We start from the raw sequence: 21,873 nt of genomic DNA on the forward strand, positions 1-21,873 counted from the left end.
ACTGCCTGGCCTGCTAAGTTCCTCCAGCATTTTGAGTGTGTCACATGGTCTTTCCATGACCATGTTTGTTCTTGGCATATTTTCCTCAGGAAATGTTTTGCCATTGCCTTCTTCTGGGCGTATCTCTACAAGATGACCCCAGGCATTCTCAATATTCTTCCAAGATTGTCTGCCTGGCATCAGTGGACATGTAACCAAGACTTGTGATATACACTGACTGCTCATACAACCATCCACCACCTACTCCCATGGCTTCAAGTGACCCTGATCAGGGGCTAAGCGAGTGCTACACCTTCCCTGAGGGTGACCTGCAGGCTAGTGAAGGGAAGGGGTCTCCTTCAGTAGAGACATATTTCCACCCCACATTTGGGCTTCATCTACGAGGGGTATGAAGAAACTGTTTTAGGCAGGATTTCACTAATAATTCACTGTAAGCAGAGACGGTAGAAAGAAAATCAATCTTGCAGCTAAATGCAATGTGGGTATCCATCGCAGTTAGCATGGGTGAGCAGGGCCAAAAGGGGTATGGTAGCGTAGTGGTGAGCACAACGCTTTACAGTACGGGTGACCTGGGTTCAATTCCCTCCGCTGCCTGTAAAGAGTTTGTATGTTCTTCCCATCAATCCTTGGGTTTCCTTCAGGTGCTCTGGTTTCCTCCCACAGTCCAGTGATGTACCAGTCAGTAGGTTAATTGGTCATGGTAAATTGTGATTTGGTTAGGATTAAATTGGGGAATTACTGGGTGGCGTGGATCAAAGTGCCAGAAGGGACTACTCCACTCTGTGTCTCAATTTATTTATTTATTGCAATACAACTTGGACTCGGCCCTTCCAGCCCTTTGAGCCATGCTACCCAGCAACCCCTAACTTCACCCTAGCCTTATCACGGGACAATTTACAATGACCAATTAACTTACCAACTGGTACATCTTTGGACTGTGGGAGGAAACCAGAGACCCGGAGGAAACCCAGGCCCATGCGGTCAAGGGGACAGTGTACAAGCTCCTTACAGATAGTGGCAGGTGGCCTCCCTTCTTTGCAATAACAGTTCTATATTGTGTGAGGAAATAGACAATAGTCAAGAATAATATGGACTCCTTGAAATCTGTTGTCAGTGACATTGTAAATTAAAGTTAGAGATGGCAAGCAGGTATAATACTTACTCTGCAGTAAGTATTTACACCAGCAAAGTCTATACGGTGTCAGAATGTTAAAAAATGTAAATGCCAAAGCGTAGAATCCCTGAATTCACAGAAGATACAGTCTAATTTTTCACTTGTGAATATAAGACTGAGGGGGAAATAGCAAAGACTTCCTGATCTCCTCTCCAGTAAATGAGGCTCATGAATATACTTGCTCACATCCTCAATTTGGTCTAATCCAGCCATCCACATTTCCAACAAAATATCAACAGGCTGGAATTGCAACTGCAAAGTATGTTAAAAGGAAATGAGATCGACCCTACTTAAGATCATAATCTCTCCATTATCTCCAGTGCATACTTGTTTCATGCAAAAGAATTTGTAATGCTGTCCAACACAAGATGTTTGCTTTACTGTGTATTCTGTTTACTTTTTATGGTTAGTCAGACACTGAAATCTATGAAATATTAAAATATTTAATGTTCCCTGCATGAAATGGTTGTCATTTTTGTCTGTGATACCTTTTAGTATCAAAATTGTAGTCATTGCCCAATCATGATTAACAGACATTAATGACAACCACTCGATCTGTAAGCCACAATGTCAAATTGCTCTTGTCCATTTCTCGCCGATCTCACCGAGGAAGATTGAAATCATCCAGGCATGAACAGAAGGTCAATGGGTGTCACATAAGAACATTAGAAACAGGAGCAGGAGTCGGCCATCTGGCCCGTCGAGCCTGCTCCGCCATTCAATAAGATCATGGCTGATCTGACTATGGACTTGTCCCACCAATCTACCTTTTTGCCATAACCCTTAATTTGCCTACTATACAAAAATCTATCCAACCTTGTCTTAGATATGTTTACCAAGGTGGCCTCCACTGCTTCATTGGGTAGAGAATTCCACAGTGTTCAGAGCCGTGTACGAGCTTCTCCCTCGCTGCTGCTGGAGGAACGTGTCTGCTGGTGATGGTCTCTCTCTCTCCCTCCCTCCTGGAGCCCTGGGTCTTGGGCAAGGTTTAATTGCGAGATTAGTGGGTTGGACTCCGTAGTTCACGTTACGATGTGTTTCTGGTTTCTGGTCGCTCTTTTTTTTGGTTGCTATTTTGGACGACTTTGAATCGGAGCTGCCAGCAGATAACAAACTGAGCTGAACTAAATATGCCTGAACTCTTAATGATACTGTGTTTTATATTCCGTGTTTTTCACTCACTTTTGTTTGTCGCTATTTACACAATTTGTTTTTTTTGCATGGGAGTGTGGTTGATGTTTTTCTTTGAATGAATTCCACAGTTTCATTTTGTTTTGTGGCTTTCCGGGGAAAAGGAATCTCAGAGTTGTATATTGCATACAGACTTTGATAATAAATGTACCAAAAGAAAAGGAGCGACCAGAATATTTGAATCTTTGTCTAGTTCTACCCTGAATGCTTGGCCTCGGATACATACTGAGAATAAATGTGTCAGTGATTCTCTGGCTGTTATGAGTCAGAGGATAACAAATGGAAGCTATTCCTTCCATATGTCAGTTCTTTGAAAAAGAAATGCCATTATTCCCATCATCTACACCTTCCTTATATTTGTACAAACATTTCCCCTTTCTCCCATGGTCCACTCTCCTCTCCGTCAGATTTCTTCTTCTTCTTCAGCCTTTTACCTTTTCCACCCATCTCCTCCCAGCTTCTCACTTCATCTCCCTTCCCCTACCCACCTACCAGCCCCCTCACCTGGCTTCACCTACCTGTTTGTACTCTTTCTCTTCCCCCCCCACCTTATTCTGTCTTCTTCCCCCTTCCTCTTCTCAGATGCTGCCTGACCTGCTGAGCTGCTCCAGCAGTTTGTGTGTGTGTTCCCCTTCACGTACAGTCTTTAGAATTTTAATGCTAAATCAGCTTCTGCCTACCTTTTCAGGCTTGGTTCTGAATAACTCGCAGAGTTTAGAGAAAGGATTACCTCATCCCATGGTTATTTTGCTAATTTAATTGAAATCCTTTAGTGACTGTGACTTCTTGGAACAGTTTCTGCCTCTCAAACCCTTCAGGAGTTGAGATGTGCTCCTGCAGTTCCATTGAATGTCCTATTTCCCAAAGTTCAATATTTGTGCTTGCCGTGTACGCCAACTCCCATGGACAGATCGCTTCTTCCCATGATCCCAAACATGACCTATTTTCGGAAAATATCTGTAGTGCTCCAGGAACTCTTTTCAGTGCATCAGAATGAGCTTATATTTTTTTAAAAAACATTCATTGGATTAAAATAAAGAAAAGAAAATTATTAAATCCTGTGTACCAGAATGCAAAAAAAAAAGCACCATGTGATTTTTCTTCTTACAGCTGAAACACTAGCTCGCCTAAATGTCACAGGTGTCAGCTGTGGTTTAGTGGTAGGGTTAGACAGAGGGCTGTTAGTTTAAATCACACTCCGGAGACCTGTGCACACGATCTTTCCTGACCTTTCAGTGCATTACTGTGGGATTGTTTTGCTGTTAAAGTTGCCCTGTTGTGCCAATATTAATCTCTCACAAAAGATCACTGAAGCAAATGATAGTTAGTCACAATTGCATTGCAGTTTGGAAAATGTGGCTTTATTTATGTTGATTTTTGATGTATGACCTTTGTTGTTTGCTGGGTTATTTTCAAATATAGTTCATGATTTTTTTGGTATGTTCTTCCCGTGACTGTGTGGCTTTCCTCCGAGTGCTCTGGTTTCCTCCCTCAGTAAAGATGTAGCATTTGGTGGGTTAATCGGTTATTGTAAATTGTCCTGTGATTAGGCTAGCATTAAACTGGGGGATTGCTGGGTGGTGTGGCTGGAAGGGCCTACTCCGTGCTGTATCCCAATAAATATATAAATAATCAGAATGCATTCCAAAATTAATTTAGAGCATTAAACTTTTCAGTTAAAGGTCAAGATTTAAGGTTCAAAGATTCAAAGTACATTTATTACTTTTAAATTGTGGGATCGTTGGGTGGCAAGACTCGAAGGGCTGGAATGGCTACTCTGCACTGTGTCTCAATAAATAAGCGGATAGATGATTTTCCGTCCAATAGTCAATACATTCAGCTGGAGGTCACAATGAGCCTTACTTTCATGGAGTTCATCTTTGTTGGTAACCAAACAGCATCTTCCAGGAAAGGGTATGAATTGAGAATTACAACCCAATAAAACTCTTCTCAGCTTTTAGCTGACCTAAACAGCCATTAAGCAGATGTGATTATGACACCTAATAAGTTGAAATTTGCTTGAAGGCACATCAACAACAGCACATTGCCAAAGATGAACACCTCAGGCTCACTGCGTGTGTTTGCCTTCACAGCAATAAAAGTGTTTTACATCTGACATAAGACTCTTTGAAACCTTTTACCACTAGGAGAGAGCTACTCAGCAAATCCAGCAGACTGTCGACTTGAGATATTAACATAAGTTTAGACTCTGAGCTAAAGAATTACTTTTATCATTAATTTTATTGCTTTATTACTTTTATAATTTACAATTACTTTTACCTCTCAAGAAGAAACAAATATAGATTTTGAGCTACAGAAATGGAACATTTAAGATATATATATTAGTGAAATATTAATATTTTTTGGAAATTTGTAGTGGGAACTAGAAATTAAAAACTGAAGCTAAAATTTTAGTGCTGATGTTCTGTGAGAAGCAACACATGGTGAGAAATTCTGGAGCTAAACCACACAAGTGTTGTTTATTCTCCGGGCATAAAACGGAAGTTCCATTAATTATGAGTTGCTCATCTTGTATTGAATGGATTATATACGTCTTATGTGCTTTGACATCTGAACTGAGCTCTAAAATCCGTAAGACTTCTGTTCCAAACTAAAATATTTACATAAATATCAGTGAGAATCCAGTGAGCTTAAGTGTGTTGAAACAATCCAATAACTGGTTTCATCCTTTGCTATTTTTTTAATTGACTTGCTATTTTTGAAATGTTTTAAAATATCCTTTCCTTTCCCTCTTCCCCTCCAGCTGTTGGCCCATTGATGGCATGGTCAGGAACTCGGCCTGGGGAATTGCAGGCATGAAAATATGGGCCTGGAGCCTGCTGTAAAAATAACAGCAAGGCTATTATCACTCACCATTGTTAAAGTGTAAATTGGACAGCAACTTCCGGCAGCTGCACATGTGCATTTAAGCAAGGGTATCAGGAGGTTGTTGTCTGAGTGCATGCACCTTTTTATTTAGTATGATCTATTAAAAGATACAGCCTTAAAATTCCTGGAAGGTTGTGAAATTGTTGTACAAATCATTGATGCACTAAACTCACTAGGGGAAAAAAAATCAGGGCTTGTCCTTTGTAGTGAAATCAATCTTTTGAATACTGTGCTAAATATCAGTTATTAACTACTTTGCATAATTAGGCACATTTATTTTTCATTGGAGTAGTAAAAGAAGAAAAAATATTTTAAATTATTTTTATCTCTCATTTTTCCCCTTTGTTTTCTGCACATGATTTGAGATTGAGTGTAACATTCTAATTGACACTTTCTGGTTCAACCCCTGCATGCCTGCTTAATGATCCTTCAGTCTGATTGGTTAAAGCAAATTAATAGCAGCTTATCCTGCTTACAAAGGTCTCAGGTTCCCTGTGGTGCTACACTGAAATAACTCAGTTAGTACATAAGTTTTAGTGCAAAATCCTCATGGCAAGTTTGTGGGTATGTGCAAGTTTAATGAATAGCTTCCACTGTTCCAATGCTGCTCATCTCAAAATCCAGCCCATAATTACAATTCAGTGATGTCAGCAGTGGGAGGGAGCAACTAGTTTGCACAATAAATTCAAACTTTACTGAAGCTATATTCAAATCTTGCTCAAATTAATGGGATACAAGTATTTGCTTCTTGCCAACTGAAGGGTCTTAAGCATAATTAGTCCATGTGGTAACAATCTAAATCCCAGAAGGTGTACCATGTAGTTGGTTTCTCTTCAATTACTTTTGTGAGAGAAAACAGATGATGTTGGGAAAGAACGACTGCCTGAATGTTCATCATTAGTAGCGAGTGTGAAGATTGTCCAGTAAAGCTGTTGTACTACATTCCTTTGAGGAGAGCTTTAAGTATTCTCCAAAGTTCAGCGGGACAGAAGGTAATCTTTTGGAAATTCCTGGAAGAAATTCTTGAAAGGCTTGACAAGGGTGCTGGAGAGAAGATGCTTCTGTTAGCTGAGGAATCAGAGAAGTCACAGAGTACGGGGTAAGTAGTTTTAGATGGAGATGAAGAATAGTTTCTGTTTGAAGAAGATGGTGGATACTCTGCTCCAGAGCATGATGAAGTCAGAATACGAATGAGGATTAATATCACTGGCGTATGTTGTGAAATTTGTTGTAATGTGGCATCAGTATAATGCAATACATAATAATAAAAACTGTGAATGACATTAAGAAGTGTGTATGTATATGTATGTGTGTATGTATATGTGTGTATGTGTGTGTGTGTGTGTGTGTGTGTGTATATATATGTGTGTGTGTGTGTGTGTGTGTGTGTGTGTATATATGTGTGTGTGTGTGTATATATATATATATATGTGTGTGTGTGTGTGTATATATGTATGTGTGTATATATATGTGTGTGTGTGTGTATATATATGTTAAATTAAATAAGTAAATGAGGTAGTGTTCATGGGTTCCATTAAGAAATCTGCTGGCAGAGGGGAAGAAGCTGATCCTGAATCATTGAGTGTGTGCCTTCAGGCTCCTGTACCTCTTCCCTGATGGCGGCAATGAGAAGAGGGCATGTTCTGGGTGATGGGGGATACATAGTGATGGATACCGCCTTTTTGAGACACACTCCTTGAAGATGTCCTTGGTGCTGAGGAGGCTAGTGCCTGTGATAGAGCTGACTGAGTTAACAACTTTCTCAGCTCATTTTGATCATTGCAATACATAATACTAAAACTGTGATTTACAGCAAAGATACAATCATTAAATTAAATAAGTAGTGCAAAAAGAAAGGTGGTAGCAAGGTAGTGTTCAAGAGTTCAATATCCATTCAGAAATCTGATGGCTGAGGTCTGAGTTCATTAGGCTTCTGGATGTAAGCGCATTCCCGGGATATGGGGACAGTGCTGGAAAATGGAGCAGAGGGAGAAGATCAATCACAATCCTGGTTAATGACAGAGTGCCTTTGAAGGGCTTAATCATATGTTATTACACATGTAGGCTGAATTTTGAGTAAAATTATTACAGTAAAAGCTATTAAACACAATAATGATCTATTATTTCTCTAAAATCCATTCCCTTGCACGAATGGAACTAATTCTAATTCTCGTCATTTTGGTGGCGGGGGAGGGGCACATTTGCCTAGTGGTTAGCACAATGCTTTAGAGTTCAATTCTTGCTGCTTGTATGCTCTCCCCATAATGCATGATTTCCTCCAGTTTCTTCCCACAGTCCTGTGATTAGGCTTAGGATTAAATCGGGGGGGGGGGGGGGGGGATTGTTGGGCCGTGTGGCTTGAAGGGCCAGAAAGGCCTTTTCCACTCTGTATCTCAATAAGTGATAGATAGGCATCCGTTAGTCTCGTGAGACCATGGATTTGCGCCTTGGAAGGTTTCCTGGGTGCAGGCCTGGGCAGGGTTGTATGGGAGACCAGCAGTTGCCCAAGCTGTAAGCCTTCCCCTCTCCACGCCACCGATGCTGTCCAAGGGAAGGACACTAGGACCCAAGCAGCTTGACACCGGTGTCGTCGCAGAGCAATGTAATGTTAAGTGCCTTGCTCAAGGACACAACACACTGCCTCAGCTGAGGCTCGAACCAGTGCCCTTCAGGTCACTAGACCGATGCCATATCCACTAGGCCACGGGCCAACATATGTCACCTCAATAAGTAAATAGTTTTCATTTTAGATAGTCCTTTGGAGTCAAAGATGAGTTGCTTCCTCTCTATTTCTGAGAATTGCAAGATATTAGTGTAAAGGACTCCTGTGTTTTTTTTTGAAAGGTTATTCTATTTTGCCAGCATGAATTAGGTCAAGTGTACAAGTTATTGTGAAGGTAGGAGTAACAGGTAGAGCAGCAGACTTATTGTCATGCTACTCTGTGTTTGTTGGCTGGCAGGGTGGAAATACACCTCTACCAAAGGCGTAAGGCGTTCCTTCCCCCCCCCCCCCCACCCCCCCGCTAGGCTGCAGCTCACCCTTGTGCAGAGTGTAGCACCTGCTTGGCCACCCAGTCAGGGTCATGTGAAGCCATGGGAGCAGGTGGTGGATGGTCGTATGAGCAGCCGGTGCATATCACAGGTCCTGGTTATACAACCACTGACGCCTGGTAGGCAATCTCTGGAGAGTATTGATAATGGCTGAGGTCACCGATCTTGTAAAGACACTGCCCAGAAGAAAGCAATGGCTAACCACTTCTGTAGAAAAATTTGCCAAGAACAATCATGGTCATGGATAGACCATGATCGCTCATGTCATACAACATGGCACATAATGAATGATGAACTTTGTCTTAAATGAGGGTAAGGGATGTAATGAATTTTGTTTTTGCACCTTTCTAAGTTGTTTTCAAGAAAATTCTGCCATAACGAGGTACTTCAGGATAGTTAAATCTACATTCTAATCTATTTTCTTTATGATCTTTTCTGATACTTCTGAGCAGTTTTGTATTATGAAATTAAGCTCTGATGTTATGGATGATGTTTCATTGCAATGGATTCATTTTAACTGATCCTACTCGGTAGGAAATTAGTACCTGTGAGTCAGGGTCTGTTTTACATCCTGCCTGATTTTCCTGAACAGTGGGTCAAATCGGGGGACGTATGAAACCCAACATCTTGGTGGAGTTCAGCAGGGTGAAACTAAACTGCGTGGCCAAGATGCATCAAACAAGATGAAACAAAGATTACTATGGTACCCAAGGGTGGCACTTTTCTAACAGAGTGTTCAGCATAACTGAAAATGAATCAGAAGCTCAAACATAGCCAATGAGTTAATTTGTAAAGTTAAATGTAACATGCAGTTGACTAGTTTTGCCAATTTCTGCCACAATGAAGCCTCTTAATGTCATAAAGGAAAAGAAATCTATGCCTCTCTACAGGAGCCGAATTTTACACAACAGTACTGGTAATGCCGTATGCTTATTTTTCTAATGGGCATCAAAGAAAGCAAGCATAAACATGGTTGCCAGAATCAGTGGAAATGCTCAGTAGGGCAGTTAGTTGTCAAGGGAAAGGGAAAACAGTTTTTTAAATTAAACACGAGATACAGCAGATGCTGGAAAGACCATAAGATAGAGGAGCAGAATTAGGCCATTTGACCCATCAGAGTCTTCTGTGCAATTTTATCATGGCTGATTCATTTGCCCTCTGAGCCCCAATCTTCCATCTTCTCCCCAAATCCTTTCATGCCCTGACTAATCAAGAATCTAGCGACCTCTGCCTTAAATATACCCAATGACCTGGCTTCCCTGCTGCCAATGGCAACGAATTCCACAGATTTACCACTCCCTGGCTAAAGAAATTTCTCTTCATCTCCATTCTAAAAGAATGCCCCTCTGTTCTGAGGCATGTCGTCTGGTCTTAGAATCCCCCACCATAGGAAGTATCCTCTCTACATCCACTCTATCCACTACACCTTTCAACATTTGATAGGTTTCAGTGAGGTCACACCCCATTCTTCTGAATTCCAGTAAGTACAGGCCCAGAGCTCTTCATGTGGCAAGCCTTTTAATTCCAGAATCCAACGTAATTCATACAAAATACTGGAGGAACTCCGCAGATCAGGCAGTATCTATGGAGAGGGCTAAAGAGGAGACATTTTGGGCCGAGACCCAGTTCAGATGAAGGGTCTCGTCCAAAACATCGACTCTTTATTCCTCTCCATAGAGCTGCCAGACCTACTGCGTTCCTCCAGCGTTTTGTGCGAGTTACCATCTTTTGGTTGGGGACTTTGCACTAGAATCCACTGGAAGGGTTTTGAAAAAAAGTCATCAGATTCAAATGATGCCTGGTTCTCCCTCCACAGCTGCTTTCTGACCTGCAAAATATTTCTAGTGCATTCCCCGTAAGTTTGTTTTCCTTGGATAAATAGACAAGCTGATCCTGAGGTTACAGCAGATTTAATGGAAAATATCTGAGTAAGCTGCTCTTCAATGAAAACTGAATTACAGTTTGTGTATAAATAAATCCTATTATCTTGTCAGAATGTTTTCGAGATGAGATGGACCCTCGCACCAGAACAGTGTCACTCTATTGGCACTGCAATAATACATTTATGTTTACATTCAGTAAAGTAGTGATGAACACATGCTTCAGGCACTCATGGTGACTGAAGATTTGTGGGCTCGGGATTGTTATTGCATTGCCCACACAATTCTGCTTCCAAGCTGGTTATAAATCACGACAATTTAGCAGCAGATGACCTGTGATGGTCACCGCAGGCATTGACGCTGGAAAGTGCATTGGGAATCTTTTTTTTCAAGGGGTAGACTGCGTAAAAGGGCATAAGTCTGTATCAATATGCAAAATTGCACCCTAAAGCTGAAATAGCCGATTGGAATTATTGCTTCACACAGGATCTGTCAGTAATTCCACAAAATGCTGATCAAAACTACTGCTGTTGCTGGAAATCCATAATAGATGTTGAAATATCGTTGACCTTAAATGTTAAGTCCTTTTCTCCTCCTGAGTATTTATTTAGAGATACAACATGGAACAAGCCCTTCTGGCCCACGAGCCTCGCCACCCAGTGTCCCACCCATTTAACCCTTGCCTAACCACAGGACAATTTTTGTACGGGGAAAATGTACAAACTGCTTATAGACGGTGCTGGAGTTTAACTCTGAACTCTGACGCCCTAGGATGTAATAGCATTGCACTAACCATGATGCCACTGTGGCCACGTTAACTGCTGAGATTCTCTAGTGCTTTCTGTTTTTATTGCAAGCAATGTTTTACTGCCTGTGGAGTGAGAAGACGCAGGTGTCTTCCTCGTTGACGACCTCCACTCAACTCCTGCGGAGTCACTGCTATTCCAGACATCCAGAACTCTTTCCTTGGACTCTCCAGTGCTGCCAGCGAAACAGGCAGACTTATTCAATTGATCTCCTCCCCTAAGTATGGGTGCAACCAGTATTCAAGTGCTTTGAAAAGCAGAGTTTGCTGTGGCTAGAATTTTATACTGAGACAGATTTGTGTGCTACATCAGAGTATGTTCACAGCTGCCTGACTGTTCTACAGCACAGAAACAGGCCCTTTGACCCACCTAGTCCGTGCTCAACTATTAATCTAGTCCTTTTGATCAAAACAGCTGTTTGGGTGCTCCAGTTTCCTCCCACAGTCCAAAGACTTGCTGTTCGGTAGGTTAATTGGTCCTTGCAAATTGTCCCATGACTAGGCTAGGATTAGATCGAGGTGCAACTCAAAGGGGGCTTAGTCCACACTTTATCCCATTAAATAAATAAATAATCACAATACATTGTTACAGATGCATTTCAAAATTAAATTATAGCGTTAAACCTTTCAGTTGAGTTGGGCGCGTGGCCTAGTGGATAAGGCATCGGTCTAGTGATCTAAAGGTCACTGGTTCGAGCCTCAGCTGAGGCAGCGTGTTGTGTCCTTGAGCAAGGCACTTAACAACACATTGCTCTGCAACGACACCGGTGCCAAGCTGCTTGGGTCCTAATGCCCTTCCCTTGGAATGCCCCTCTGTTCTGAGACGTGTCTTCTGGTCTTGGAATCCCCCACCATAGGAAATATCCTCTTTATGTCCACTCTATCCACTACACCTTTCAACATTTGATAGGTTTCAGTGAGGTCACACCCCATTCTTCTGAATTCCAGTAAGTACAGGCCCAGAGCTCTTCATGTGTCAAGCCTTTTAATTCCAGCATCCAACGTAATTCACACAAAATACGTGGCATGGAAATGGGAGACTTACAGCATGGGCAACTGCCGGTCTCCCATACAACCCTGCCCAGGCCTGCACCCTGGAAACCTTCCAAGGCGCAAATCCATGGTCTCACTAGACAAACGGATGCCTATTATTAAAGGCTGAGGCTTAAGATTCAAAGTATATTGATCATCAAAATATGTATGCAGTATACAACCCTGAGATTTGTCCTCCCACAGAGAGCCTTGAAACAAAGAAAACCATAGAACCTGTTCAAAGAAAGACACAAACCTATCCCCGTGCGGAAACAAAAAATAAATCGCACAGACAGCAAAACAAAAGAGTGAAAAACACAGAATACAAAACACAAAATGGAAAGAGTCCAGGCATGTACAGTTCAGCTCAGTTCATTTCAATCCGGCACCGTGTCGAACTGACTTCAACAATTGTGATTTCTACAAAGATTGTGAGATGAAATGCCACTTTATGTATGCATTTTGCAACTTCAGTATTTGGATCACTGGTATAGTTTTTGCCGCCTTATTTATGTGTTTTTTAATCCTTTATTCCATATGCGTATTTTGTTTTTTGGGGGCAATGGTGAGCTGATGTTTGTTTGTAAGGAAGGGGAAGTAATTTTGGACAGCTGATCTTCCATGCCACTTTTGGGGACTCAAACATGTTAGCCATGACATAGATTGAAGACTGAATCTTGTTAAGTTTAAGATGTGAAAGCAGTTAGCTGATTGGTTCTCCCCAAAAGTAAAGAGAAATCCATTTAGTCCCATAACAAGAAACAGATTTTTTGTTAATAGGTTTTTTTTATCAGAAAGTTTCAAAATATTCGTCCAATTTTCAAAGCAACCTGCAGTTTATATTAAAATGAGGCCTTTTGGCCCATCGAGTCTATGCCAGCCCAGCATTCCCATCAATTCTATTCCCATGCTTATTTTCCAAAAGTCCATTCTCCCTTGCATGCCCATCAGTAATCACTAAACTTCAGTATCCAGTTAAGATACTGGCATTGTCACGGGGATGTGAGAGGAAATCAGAACAACATCGTAAGGAAAAATGTGCCAACGCCTCGCAAAGGGCACCAGAGGTCAGGTCCTACATGTGTCTTCCAGCCCAATGTGCTCCAACATGGTGTGTCACTTGCAGGGTGTGATAAACGTTTGTATTAACTGTGGCTGAAGTAAGCGATTCCACCACTTGAGTCTGCGCCACCATTGAATAAGATCAAGCCTGACTAAATCTTGACCTCCGCCACTTTCCTGCTTGATCCTCATTAGCGTAGATTGCCTTATTTTCCTCACCAGCAATTTCAGTATTGAATACCCTTAATGTCTCAATTTCCACTGCTCTCCAAATTCTAAAGATTTGACCCTTTGGTTGAAACTCTTATATATGTTAAATAAGTGACACGTCACCCGAGATCATGCATCCTAGTTCTAGATTTTCTTCAGAGAAGGGATGGTAGCAAGGTGGTTAGCACAATGCTTTACAGTACAGGCAACCTGGGTTCAGTTTCCACTGCTGCCTGTAAGGAGGTTGTGCATTCTCTCCCTGAGTCCAAAGATGTGCCTGTTGGTAGGTTGATTGGTCATTGTAAATTGTCCCACGATTAGGGACAATTTGGATTAAATTGGGGGTTGCTGGACAGCACAGCTCAAAGGGCTGGGAGGGCCTACTCCACACAGTGTCTCAATAAATGAGGGGTAATCATCCTCCCTACATCTACTGTATACTATGAAGTCCAGTCAGAGTTTTGCAGAACATCAGCCCTCACAAGTTTTGGCAAGTTCCATTGTTGATCTCATTGGCTTAGTTGTTCCACATCAGATGATTTTTCAGTCCAGAAATAAATCTATTTGTTTTTACTGCCTCCAAGGCAAGTGCGTATATTGTTTTCTTAAGCAAAGAAAGTAAAACTGCTTTTTAGATAATCCTTTAGGTTTAAGGACGTCTTGGCTCCGCACTGGTTCTTGTGATTTCTGACCTGTTGACCCTGAAGGATCCACGTGCTCTGCCATAGTTGGTGTGGATATCTTAATCGGGTGGATAGATGGCCTGTTTTAATTGTTTTGTGGTCCTTCCTCTGTTTACGCCTCTCTACGTGCTTTTCTATCAGTTTGAGCAGTCTTGTGTCAGGGACTCATGAACCAGTGAGGGTGTTGCTCCAGCTCTGGTGCCACCAAAATTCAGTGCAGTTTTAGCAAATTGCCCAGCCTTATCTTTGGTTCTTGTTGCAATAAAGGTAAATATTCTATTGCACGTTGTGACTGTCAAGTTTCTCCCAAAGTTCAAAAAGGCTACATTCAAAGTAATTGCCAAAGTATATATATGTCACCATAAGCTACCCTGAAGTTCATTTTCTTGCAGGCATTCACAGTAGAATGAAGAAATGCAATAGAATCAATGAAAAACTGCACACAAAGACAGACAAACAACCAATGTGCAAAAGTTTAAATGAGCAAATACAAAATAAGCAAATAATAATAACAATAGATAATGCTGAGAAGATGAGTTGTAAAGTCCTTGAAAGTGAGTCCATAGGTTGAGGAACCAGTTCATAGTTGAGGTGAGTAAAGTTATCCACATTGGTTTGGTAGCCTGAAGGGTGATAATGGCTCTTGAACCTGGTGGTTTCAGACCCCTCTGAAGCTGCATTCTGGTCAAAGAACACTGAGGCTGTCTACAAGAAGGGTCAGAGCTGTCTCTATTTCCTGAGGAGAATGAGGTCCTTTAACATCTGCCCGAAGATGCTGAGGATGTTCTACAAGTCTGTGGTGGCCAGTGCTATCATGTTTGCTGTTGTGTGCTGGGGCAGCAGGCTGAGGGTAGCGGACACCAACAGAATCAACAAACTCATTCGTAAGGCCAGTGGTGTTGTGGGGGTGGAACTGGACTCTCTGACGGTGGTGTCTGAAAAGAGGATGCTGTCCAAGTTGCATGCCATCTTGGACAATGACTCCCATCCACTCCATAATGTACTGGTTAGACACAGGAGTACATTCAGCCAGAGACTCATTCCACCGAGAATGACACTGAGTGTCATAGGAAGTCATTCCTGCCTGTGGCTATCGAACTTTACAACTCCTCCCTCGGAGTGTCAGACACCCTGAGCCAATAGGCTGGTCCTGGACTTATTTCCACTTGGCATAATTTACTTATTATTATTTAAGGTTTTATATTGCTATATTTCTACACTATTCTTGGTTGGTGCGACTGTAACGAAACCCAATTTCCCTCGGAATCAATGAAGTATGTCTGTCTGTAATCTTGTGCGATTTTAATAATATTTCTTCTTATGGCAGCAGATAGCCTCTCATTTCTCTGCAGTATATATAATTTGACAATCCCTAATTGCTTTCACAGATTTGGCGTGCCTTTTTGAAGCACGACAAACTGTAACAAATGGACTCATTTGCACAGTGCGGTTGGATAGGGAGATCAAGTAGGTATTTCAATCGAAAAATGATTATGGCACAGCAACAAATTTCTGGGCTGGAATAATCTGCATGTTGTACGCACCACAGAACAAGATCTTATCTATGACTTACAAAACATTCCGTACTTCTCAAACCTTAACACAAGCTTGAGTACCAATCGATGGAATGCACCCGGAACTTGCCTGTTTCTAACAGGTATTGTGCCGCAGTCACTGAGGCAAGTTTTTCAGAGAACAGGCTAGCTAGACAGTACCTTATTCATCTTACCTTACTGTCCATTACTCTGTTGGCATTTAGGGCAGCAATGAAGGTCCTCCATTTCAGTTTCCCCTTGGCCATCAAAGTCAATTTTGGTCTTGGCAGGGTTCAGAGCTTCCACTGTGCCAGTAGCTTCCTCCCAGTTTTCACTAGTGTCAATCACGCAAGTACTGGGCAGAGACTCAGGTATACCGTCATACACAGATGGAGAAGGATTCTTCATTGCTGTTTCTGTAACAATTATGTTTTACCAATCAGGGTTGTTAGCCTTGAGCTGAACCCCCAAACCTGGAGGACCGCTGGACCACTCTTAGTCTGGCCTCTGCTCTTTGACCTGTTTGGCGTGGGTGACCCTACCATGAGTCAAAGCATAAAGCCCTGACTCCGGCCGATATAACTCCGGGTCACTGAGGCACACAAGCCTCCAAACCCAACAACGGTTGTGGTCCTCATGGAGCTATGCTACTCATGCACTAATGTTACTGGTGGGCTCTCATAGACTTTAGAGCCTGCATATAATTCCACTTCTGCTCACATGCCACTCTTCCGCACTTTCTGTGCAGCATTTGTTGCTATATTTATAGTCTAGAGCAGCCAACTAACGTGCTGATGGAACGTTTGAATTAACTTAATGAAGCCCTGCCTTTAAATTGACTCAGGATGCATAACAACATCTACTATTTCTCTGGAGTTCCATTCAAAAAGAAAACCTCATTATTTGGTCAATTACCTGCTGTTTGTGGGAGCTCCTGTGTGCAATTTGGTAATAATGCATTTATTTGTTCTATAATAAATTGAGATGAAATATTCTATAAAGGTATGAATTGCAGTTTGTCCCTCATTTTATTAGCTGAAGAAAATTTGATGTTTGATTTATTTATTATGGAATATTTGAGTAACTTAAGAGGATTTGGAAGGTGGGTTGATCTGTTAATGAAAAAAAACTGCAGATGTTGGAAATCTGAAATAAATACATGCTGGGACGCTCAGCATGCCTGTGGCTTGGTCTGCTGAGTGTTTCCAGCACTTTTTGCGTTTATTTGTTGCTCAGACCTGAAAATAACATTAAAATCAACTGAGAATTAAAAAATACAAATTTTCACTTCTAATTGGAATTGTTATGTGTCTGCCATTTCAGTAATCCATTCTGTGTATGTCCATTTGTACTAACACTTAATTTTCCTTTTTTTAAGCAACCATATTTTCAAACTTTGGTAAAATATAATGTCTTGTTTTCACATTTGCGTCTGAGACCTTCTGAGACTGTTGCTGAGAATTCCATCCCCATTCAGCAACACTCAACAAGCTGTTGTGCAGGACCGTAGGAATTTGGCTCCATTAACTCCATCTGTAGATTCGCAAGAAGATAGGGTGATGGTTGAAGGGAATTGGCATAAGCTGAAAGCAGTAAAGTTTTAGCTGAGCACAAGTTTATGACTACGGAAGATTGGAGTGGACAACTTTGAAAATAGTCCACTCTGCAGATTCATCCATTTTGCATGAATTTGCTCCATCCATAACTTTATTTTCTAGCGATTCTTCAATGACCAAGTGCTATACTTTAAATCCACCATGTCCATTAGTCATATGACAACACAGATTTGTTACCACTATTCTTATAAATCAAGCCAAGTCACGTTCATTGTCATTTAACTATATATGTGTATACTGTCAAACGAGACATTTCTCCAGACCAGGGTGAAAAGCACAGTAGTACGTATAACACACAATAACTTAGGAAAGTGAGGATAAAATCTACACGAGTTACGCATAAATAAAGAAAGCAAAGTACATAACTTAAATATTGTAAGGCATAGAACAGATTAACTGGTGACTCTTCAAATGCGATGCAGTAGGGAGATCCAAAGAATAATGACCTGAGGGAAGAAACTGTTCCGTTTTAACAAAACTATAAAGGTTTATTTACATATCAATCATAAAAGGTGCAGATGTTCAGTATTTACCAGACAGTGAGTACTCTCAGATTAGAATATGGTTACTACTGTCTATTAAACAGTCAATGCCCTGGGGGGCCTACTGCTCCTGGAAGTCCCCCAATGTACCCATTGCGACCATCAGTGTGTGGAAACTGGAGCACCGGAGAAAACCCACGCGGTCACAGGGAGAACGTGCAAACTCCTTACAGGCAGCAGTGAGAACTGAACCCAGGTCTCTGGTACTGTAAAGTGGTGTGCTAACCACTACACCGCCACACCACCCTATGTTTCCCATCCTGACTGTTCTTGTCTTTATGTACCAGCGTTTTCCGCCTGATGGTAGAAAGTCAAAGAGGATGCTGGTTGGATGGGTGACATTCCTGATAATACGAAGGGCCTTGCATTTGCTGTGTGCCTGATGAATGTCTCTGATGGATGGTAGGGAGACCCCTATAATCCTCTCAGCTTTTCTCACAGTCCTTTGTAGGGACTTCAGGTCCAATGCTCAGCTGCTCCTGTACCAGATGGAGATGCAGCTTGTCAGGACATTCTCAACGGGGCTCCAGTAAAATTCAGTTACGATGGTGGGGGGAGCTTGCCTCAATCTCCTCAGGAAACAGAGGTGCTGCTGCGCGTTCTTATTCAGGGAGGTGGTAAAGGCCACATTATGTCGTTGAGAACAACAGGCAGAGAACATGATGTTGGCTTATGTTGGGAAAAGGAAGAGTGAATAAGGCAAACAAGTCAAAAGTGGGAGAGGAGTACAATAATAGTTTTCTAATGAGACCCAGCTTCGTCACCTATGAAGAATCAAAGCTTTGGTAACTGCACTTACGTTCTTGTACTGGTTTTTCACTTATTCAGCTGTAGACCTTCATAAATCAACAAGAAATGTGATTGGAGATCTGCTATTAAATTGCTAAGACCTTCTTGTCCAATAATTAATTTTATTTCTATATTTCCTTCCAGCCGAGCCATTAAAACCAACCCAGATCTACTTCCAGAAACACCGTGGGTGAATATCTTTTATAATGACTTTTGGGGAACCCTGCTCACCCACAGTGGCAGCCACAAGTCCTACCGGCCGCTCTGTACGCTTTCCTTCCGTCTGAACTGTGCCTTCGGAGGTCTGGATCCCTGGAGTTTTCACCTTGTTAATGTACTATTGCACAGTGCCGTCACTGGCTTTTTCACAAACTTCTCCCGGTTACTATTCGGTGACGGTCGGTGGACGTTAATCGCAGGTCTACTCTTTGCTGCACACCCCATCCACACGGAAGCAGTGGCGGGGATTGTAGGACGAGCAGATGTCGGAGCTGGGCTTTTTTTCCTCCTTTCTTTAACGTGCTACATTCGGCACTGTGACTGCAGGCGACGGTCGTCGTGGAGCTGGCCCTGGTTGTGTGGAAGCTTCCTGTGTGCGGCCTGCAGTATGCTCTGGAAGGAGCAGGGTGTCACTGTCCTGATTATTTTGGCTGCTTTTGATGTTTTTGTAGATCACAGACTCAGATTGTACCAGCTCATCTCATTAATTCACAAGGTAAGCCACTTCAGATTAATTCAGGAATTGCATTTTAAGAGGCTAACAGTGAGCTCATGCTTTTGAGAAAAGGCCTCTCCCTCTGGCAAACAGTGCACATTAAAAAATCCTCTGTGGATTGTCCATAATTTCCTGTGTGGAAGCAAAGACATATCAAATTCTCCCTTCAATGAATCTCTTTTATTTTTATTTGGTGCTATCATGATAATAATTGTATTAACTGTCATCTAGTATGCTGGTTTTAAGCATTTGCATTCGACTTAGGAGTATGTTTGTGACAAAGCCAATATAAACCACAACAGGCCCCGGTGTCATGCAGAGAGCAATTTAGACACATACCAATGTGATGGGGCAGTGCTATAATGAATGGCAAATTGCCCATCCCTTGTGCTCGGCCTTTGAAAAGCTGCACCCTCCGCCCTCTACCCTGCCTCAGTGTGGGCAGCAACTGCTTTGCTCCATTTATGTGCAGTTATAATTGCAAAAACATGCAATGGCAAAAAAAATTAATTGTCCAGGCCAGCTTTCAAAGCGTTGAGTTTAGGTACAAACAGTACCTAACTACCTCTTGAGGCCATCTATATTAAATCTGATAGCGTGGCGAATTTATCTATAAATATTTTTGTATGTTATCTGAGCAAGAACTGCAGTATCTTGCAATATAATCTGAGGGACTAATCAGATTCCTTGAAAACAATGTGACAGAAAGTTTAAATGCTGGCTTTTACTAGCTTCATTCCTGCTTCCCCCTCCCACTTTCTATCCCCTCCCCCCCCCCCCCCCCCCGTTCTTCTGGCTGGGTTGTCTGTGTTGTGTTCAGTCCACCCGCTCTGATTCCCATCACCACTCCACTCTGGGAATCCTCAATAACGTAGGCTTGTCAGACCACTTCAGTATGGCAGGGGGTCTTATCACGGCCAAGGCCGATCTGCAAGTTCATGGTTTCTATAAAGGATTGGGATTCCCTTCTCACAGAGGCCCCATGCCATCTCTGGTCTTTCCATCAATATTCTGACCTGAGATTAGATTACTTAGCACGTGCCAGACATCAACCCCAGGAGGCTTCTGGCCTGATTAACTCAGCTAGCCATCCCTTACATAAAATATCCATAGGAACATATAAGCCAAAAAAAAATCTGCAATCCAATCATTTTTCCTTCAACTATCCTGGTAGTTGAATGATACCTTGAGACTGCAAATGTTGGCTTATCACAGCAATCAAATCCGTATCAATTAACTCCAGTGGATGAGGGCCTTAAGTGTCATAAGCCCCAGGTTACCTTCCCTAGCAAGCAAGCTACATTCTAATAAGATTTTTACAAATATATACATTTTCTGTATTGTCATGTGTCTCAGGATGTAATATGACATATTCGGAATTCAGTGATTTCATTCTATATTCGATTTGCTTTCCATATAGGCTGTTCTAATAACGCAATCAATTAATAGAGTCCAAAATTACCCCCCTCCCTCTGTTCCCCACTCTGACCTTTTACTACTTCTCCCCTGCCTACTTCTTCCTACTTCCCTTGGCCCCCTCCCCTTTCCCTTTCTCTGAAGTCCGCTCTCCTCTCCTATCAGATTCCTCCTTCTCCAGCACTTGACATTTCCCAACCATCTGGCTTCACCTATCACCTTCCAGCTAGCATCTTTCCCCTCCCCCCACCTTTTAATTCAGGCATTTCCCCCACCACCCCCACCCCACCTTCCCCTTCAGCCCTGAAGAAGGGCCTCAGCCCAAAACATCTACTATTTACTCATTTCCACAGATGCTCCTGAGCTGCTGAATTCCTCCAGCACTATTTTGTGTGTGTTGCAGCTTTTCATCTGTGTGTTTTAAGCAATGTTGATGACTCTCAATTTGAATGAAATAACCATGGTACTTGATATGTGTCAACAAAATCTTATGGATGCCTGTCCTTGCCTGTAAGTTCCTTCGTGAGGTTATATGATGGTCCCTTACTAACAAGTCATAGTAGTGTATAGCCATTACAGGTTAAAAGGCCAACTCGTTTTTTTAATCAGAGGATCCATTGTGGTCCTTTAGTAAATTAGAGTGACAAGTGATGGCAATGAAGGGAAACTAATCCTTCAAGGTGAAACAAAAAGGGTAAAAGCAAAAGTGTATTTTATAAGAGAGATTTCATATTTTATTTCAATGTTGCTTAATCCTTTTAAACTGTCTGAGCATAAAATAACTACGTAAGTGGGATTTCACTAAATGGGGATGAAGTAGGTAATCTCTGAGTAGCCATTCCATATGCAGCATGCAGGCACTATGCCTGTTAGTCGGTTCTGACTCAAATGCGGTTGATCACAGTGGGTTCACTTATGATGAATAGCATTGTGACATTTGTCGACATAACGCCCTTTGGGTGAGGTTATGGAAACTGCGAACCAGAATAACTGTGGCGAGCTCTATTTCTAATCTTTTCATTGAAAAGCAGTAATTTAAAAAGCACAAGAAACACAGTCATTGAAAAGGAATATTAGAAATGTACACACACACACACACAATGACCTAGAAATTCTTGTGTGTTGTGCAGTGTTTATGTCTGCAGGGTAATGAGGCAGACTGCCTTGACCTTGAATTCTGCGATTTCCTTTTAAATCCACTTCATGCATGAAGACATCAGGAAATGCACAATGGTATTCAGCGCTGGTTTGGGTGCTTCTTCTGCCAATTCAGCAGAATTTAC

General features: G+C 41.9%; 1 protein-coding gene across 2 annotated transcripts in view; it reads left to right on the plus strand.

The window, feature by feature from the left end:
• LOC140734923 (protein O-mannosyl-transferase TMTC2-like) overlaps nucleotides 1-21,873 on the plus strand; it is a 199,324-nt gene that overhangs the window by 56,682 nt on the left and 120,769 nt on the right. Inside the window, exon 2 of one of the 2 annotated variants that reach the window (XM_073059630.1) lies at nucleotides 18,604-19,174. The exons of the other annotated variant lie outside the window; for it this stretch is intronic. Within the exon in view, the coding sequence (XP_072915731.1) occupies nucleotides 18,604-19,174 (571 nt within the window). The remainder of the gene's footprint in view (nucleotides 1-18,603; nucleotides 19,175-21,873) is intronic. 2 annotated transcript variants of the gene reach the window in all.

The sequence above is a fragment of the Hemitrygon akajei genome, chromosome 10 (genome assembly GCF_048418815.1).
Source record: "Hemitrygon akajei chromosome 10, sHemAka1.3, whole genome shotgun sequence".
Taxonomy (NCBI): Eukaryota; Metazoa; Chordata; class Chondrichthyes; order Myliobatiformes; family Dasyatidae; genus Hemitrygon; species Hemitrygon akajei.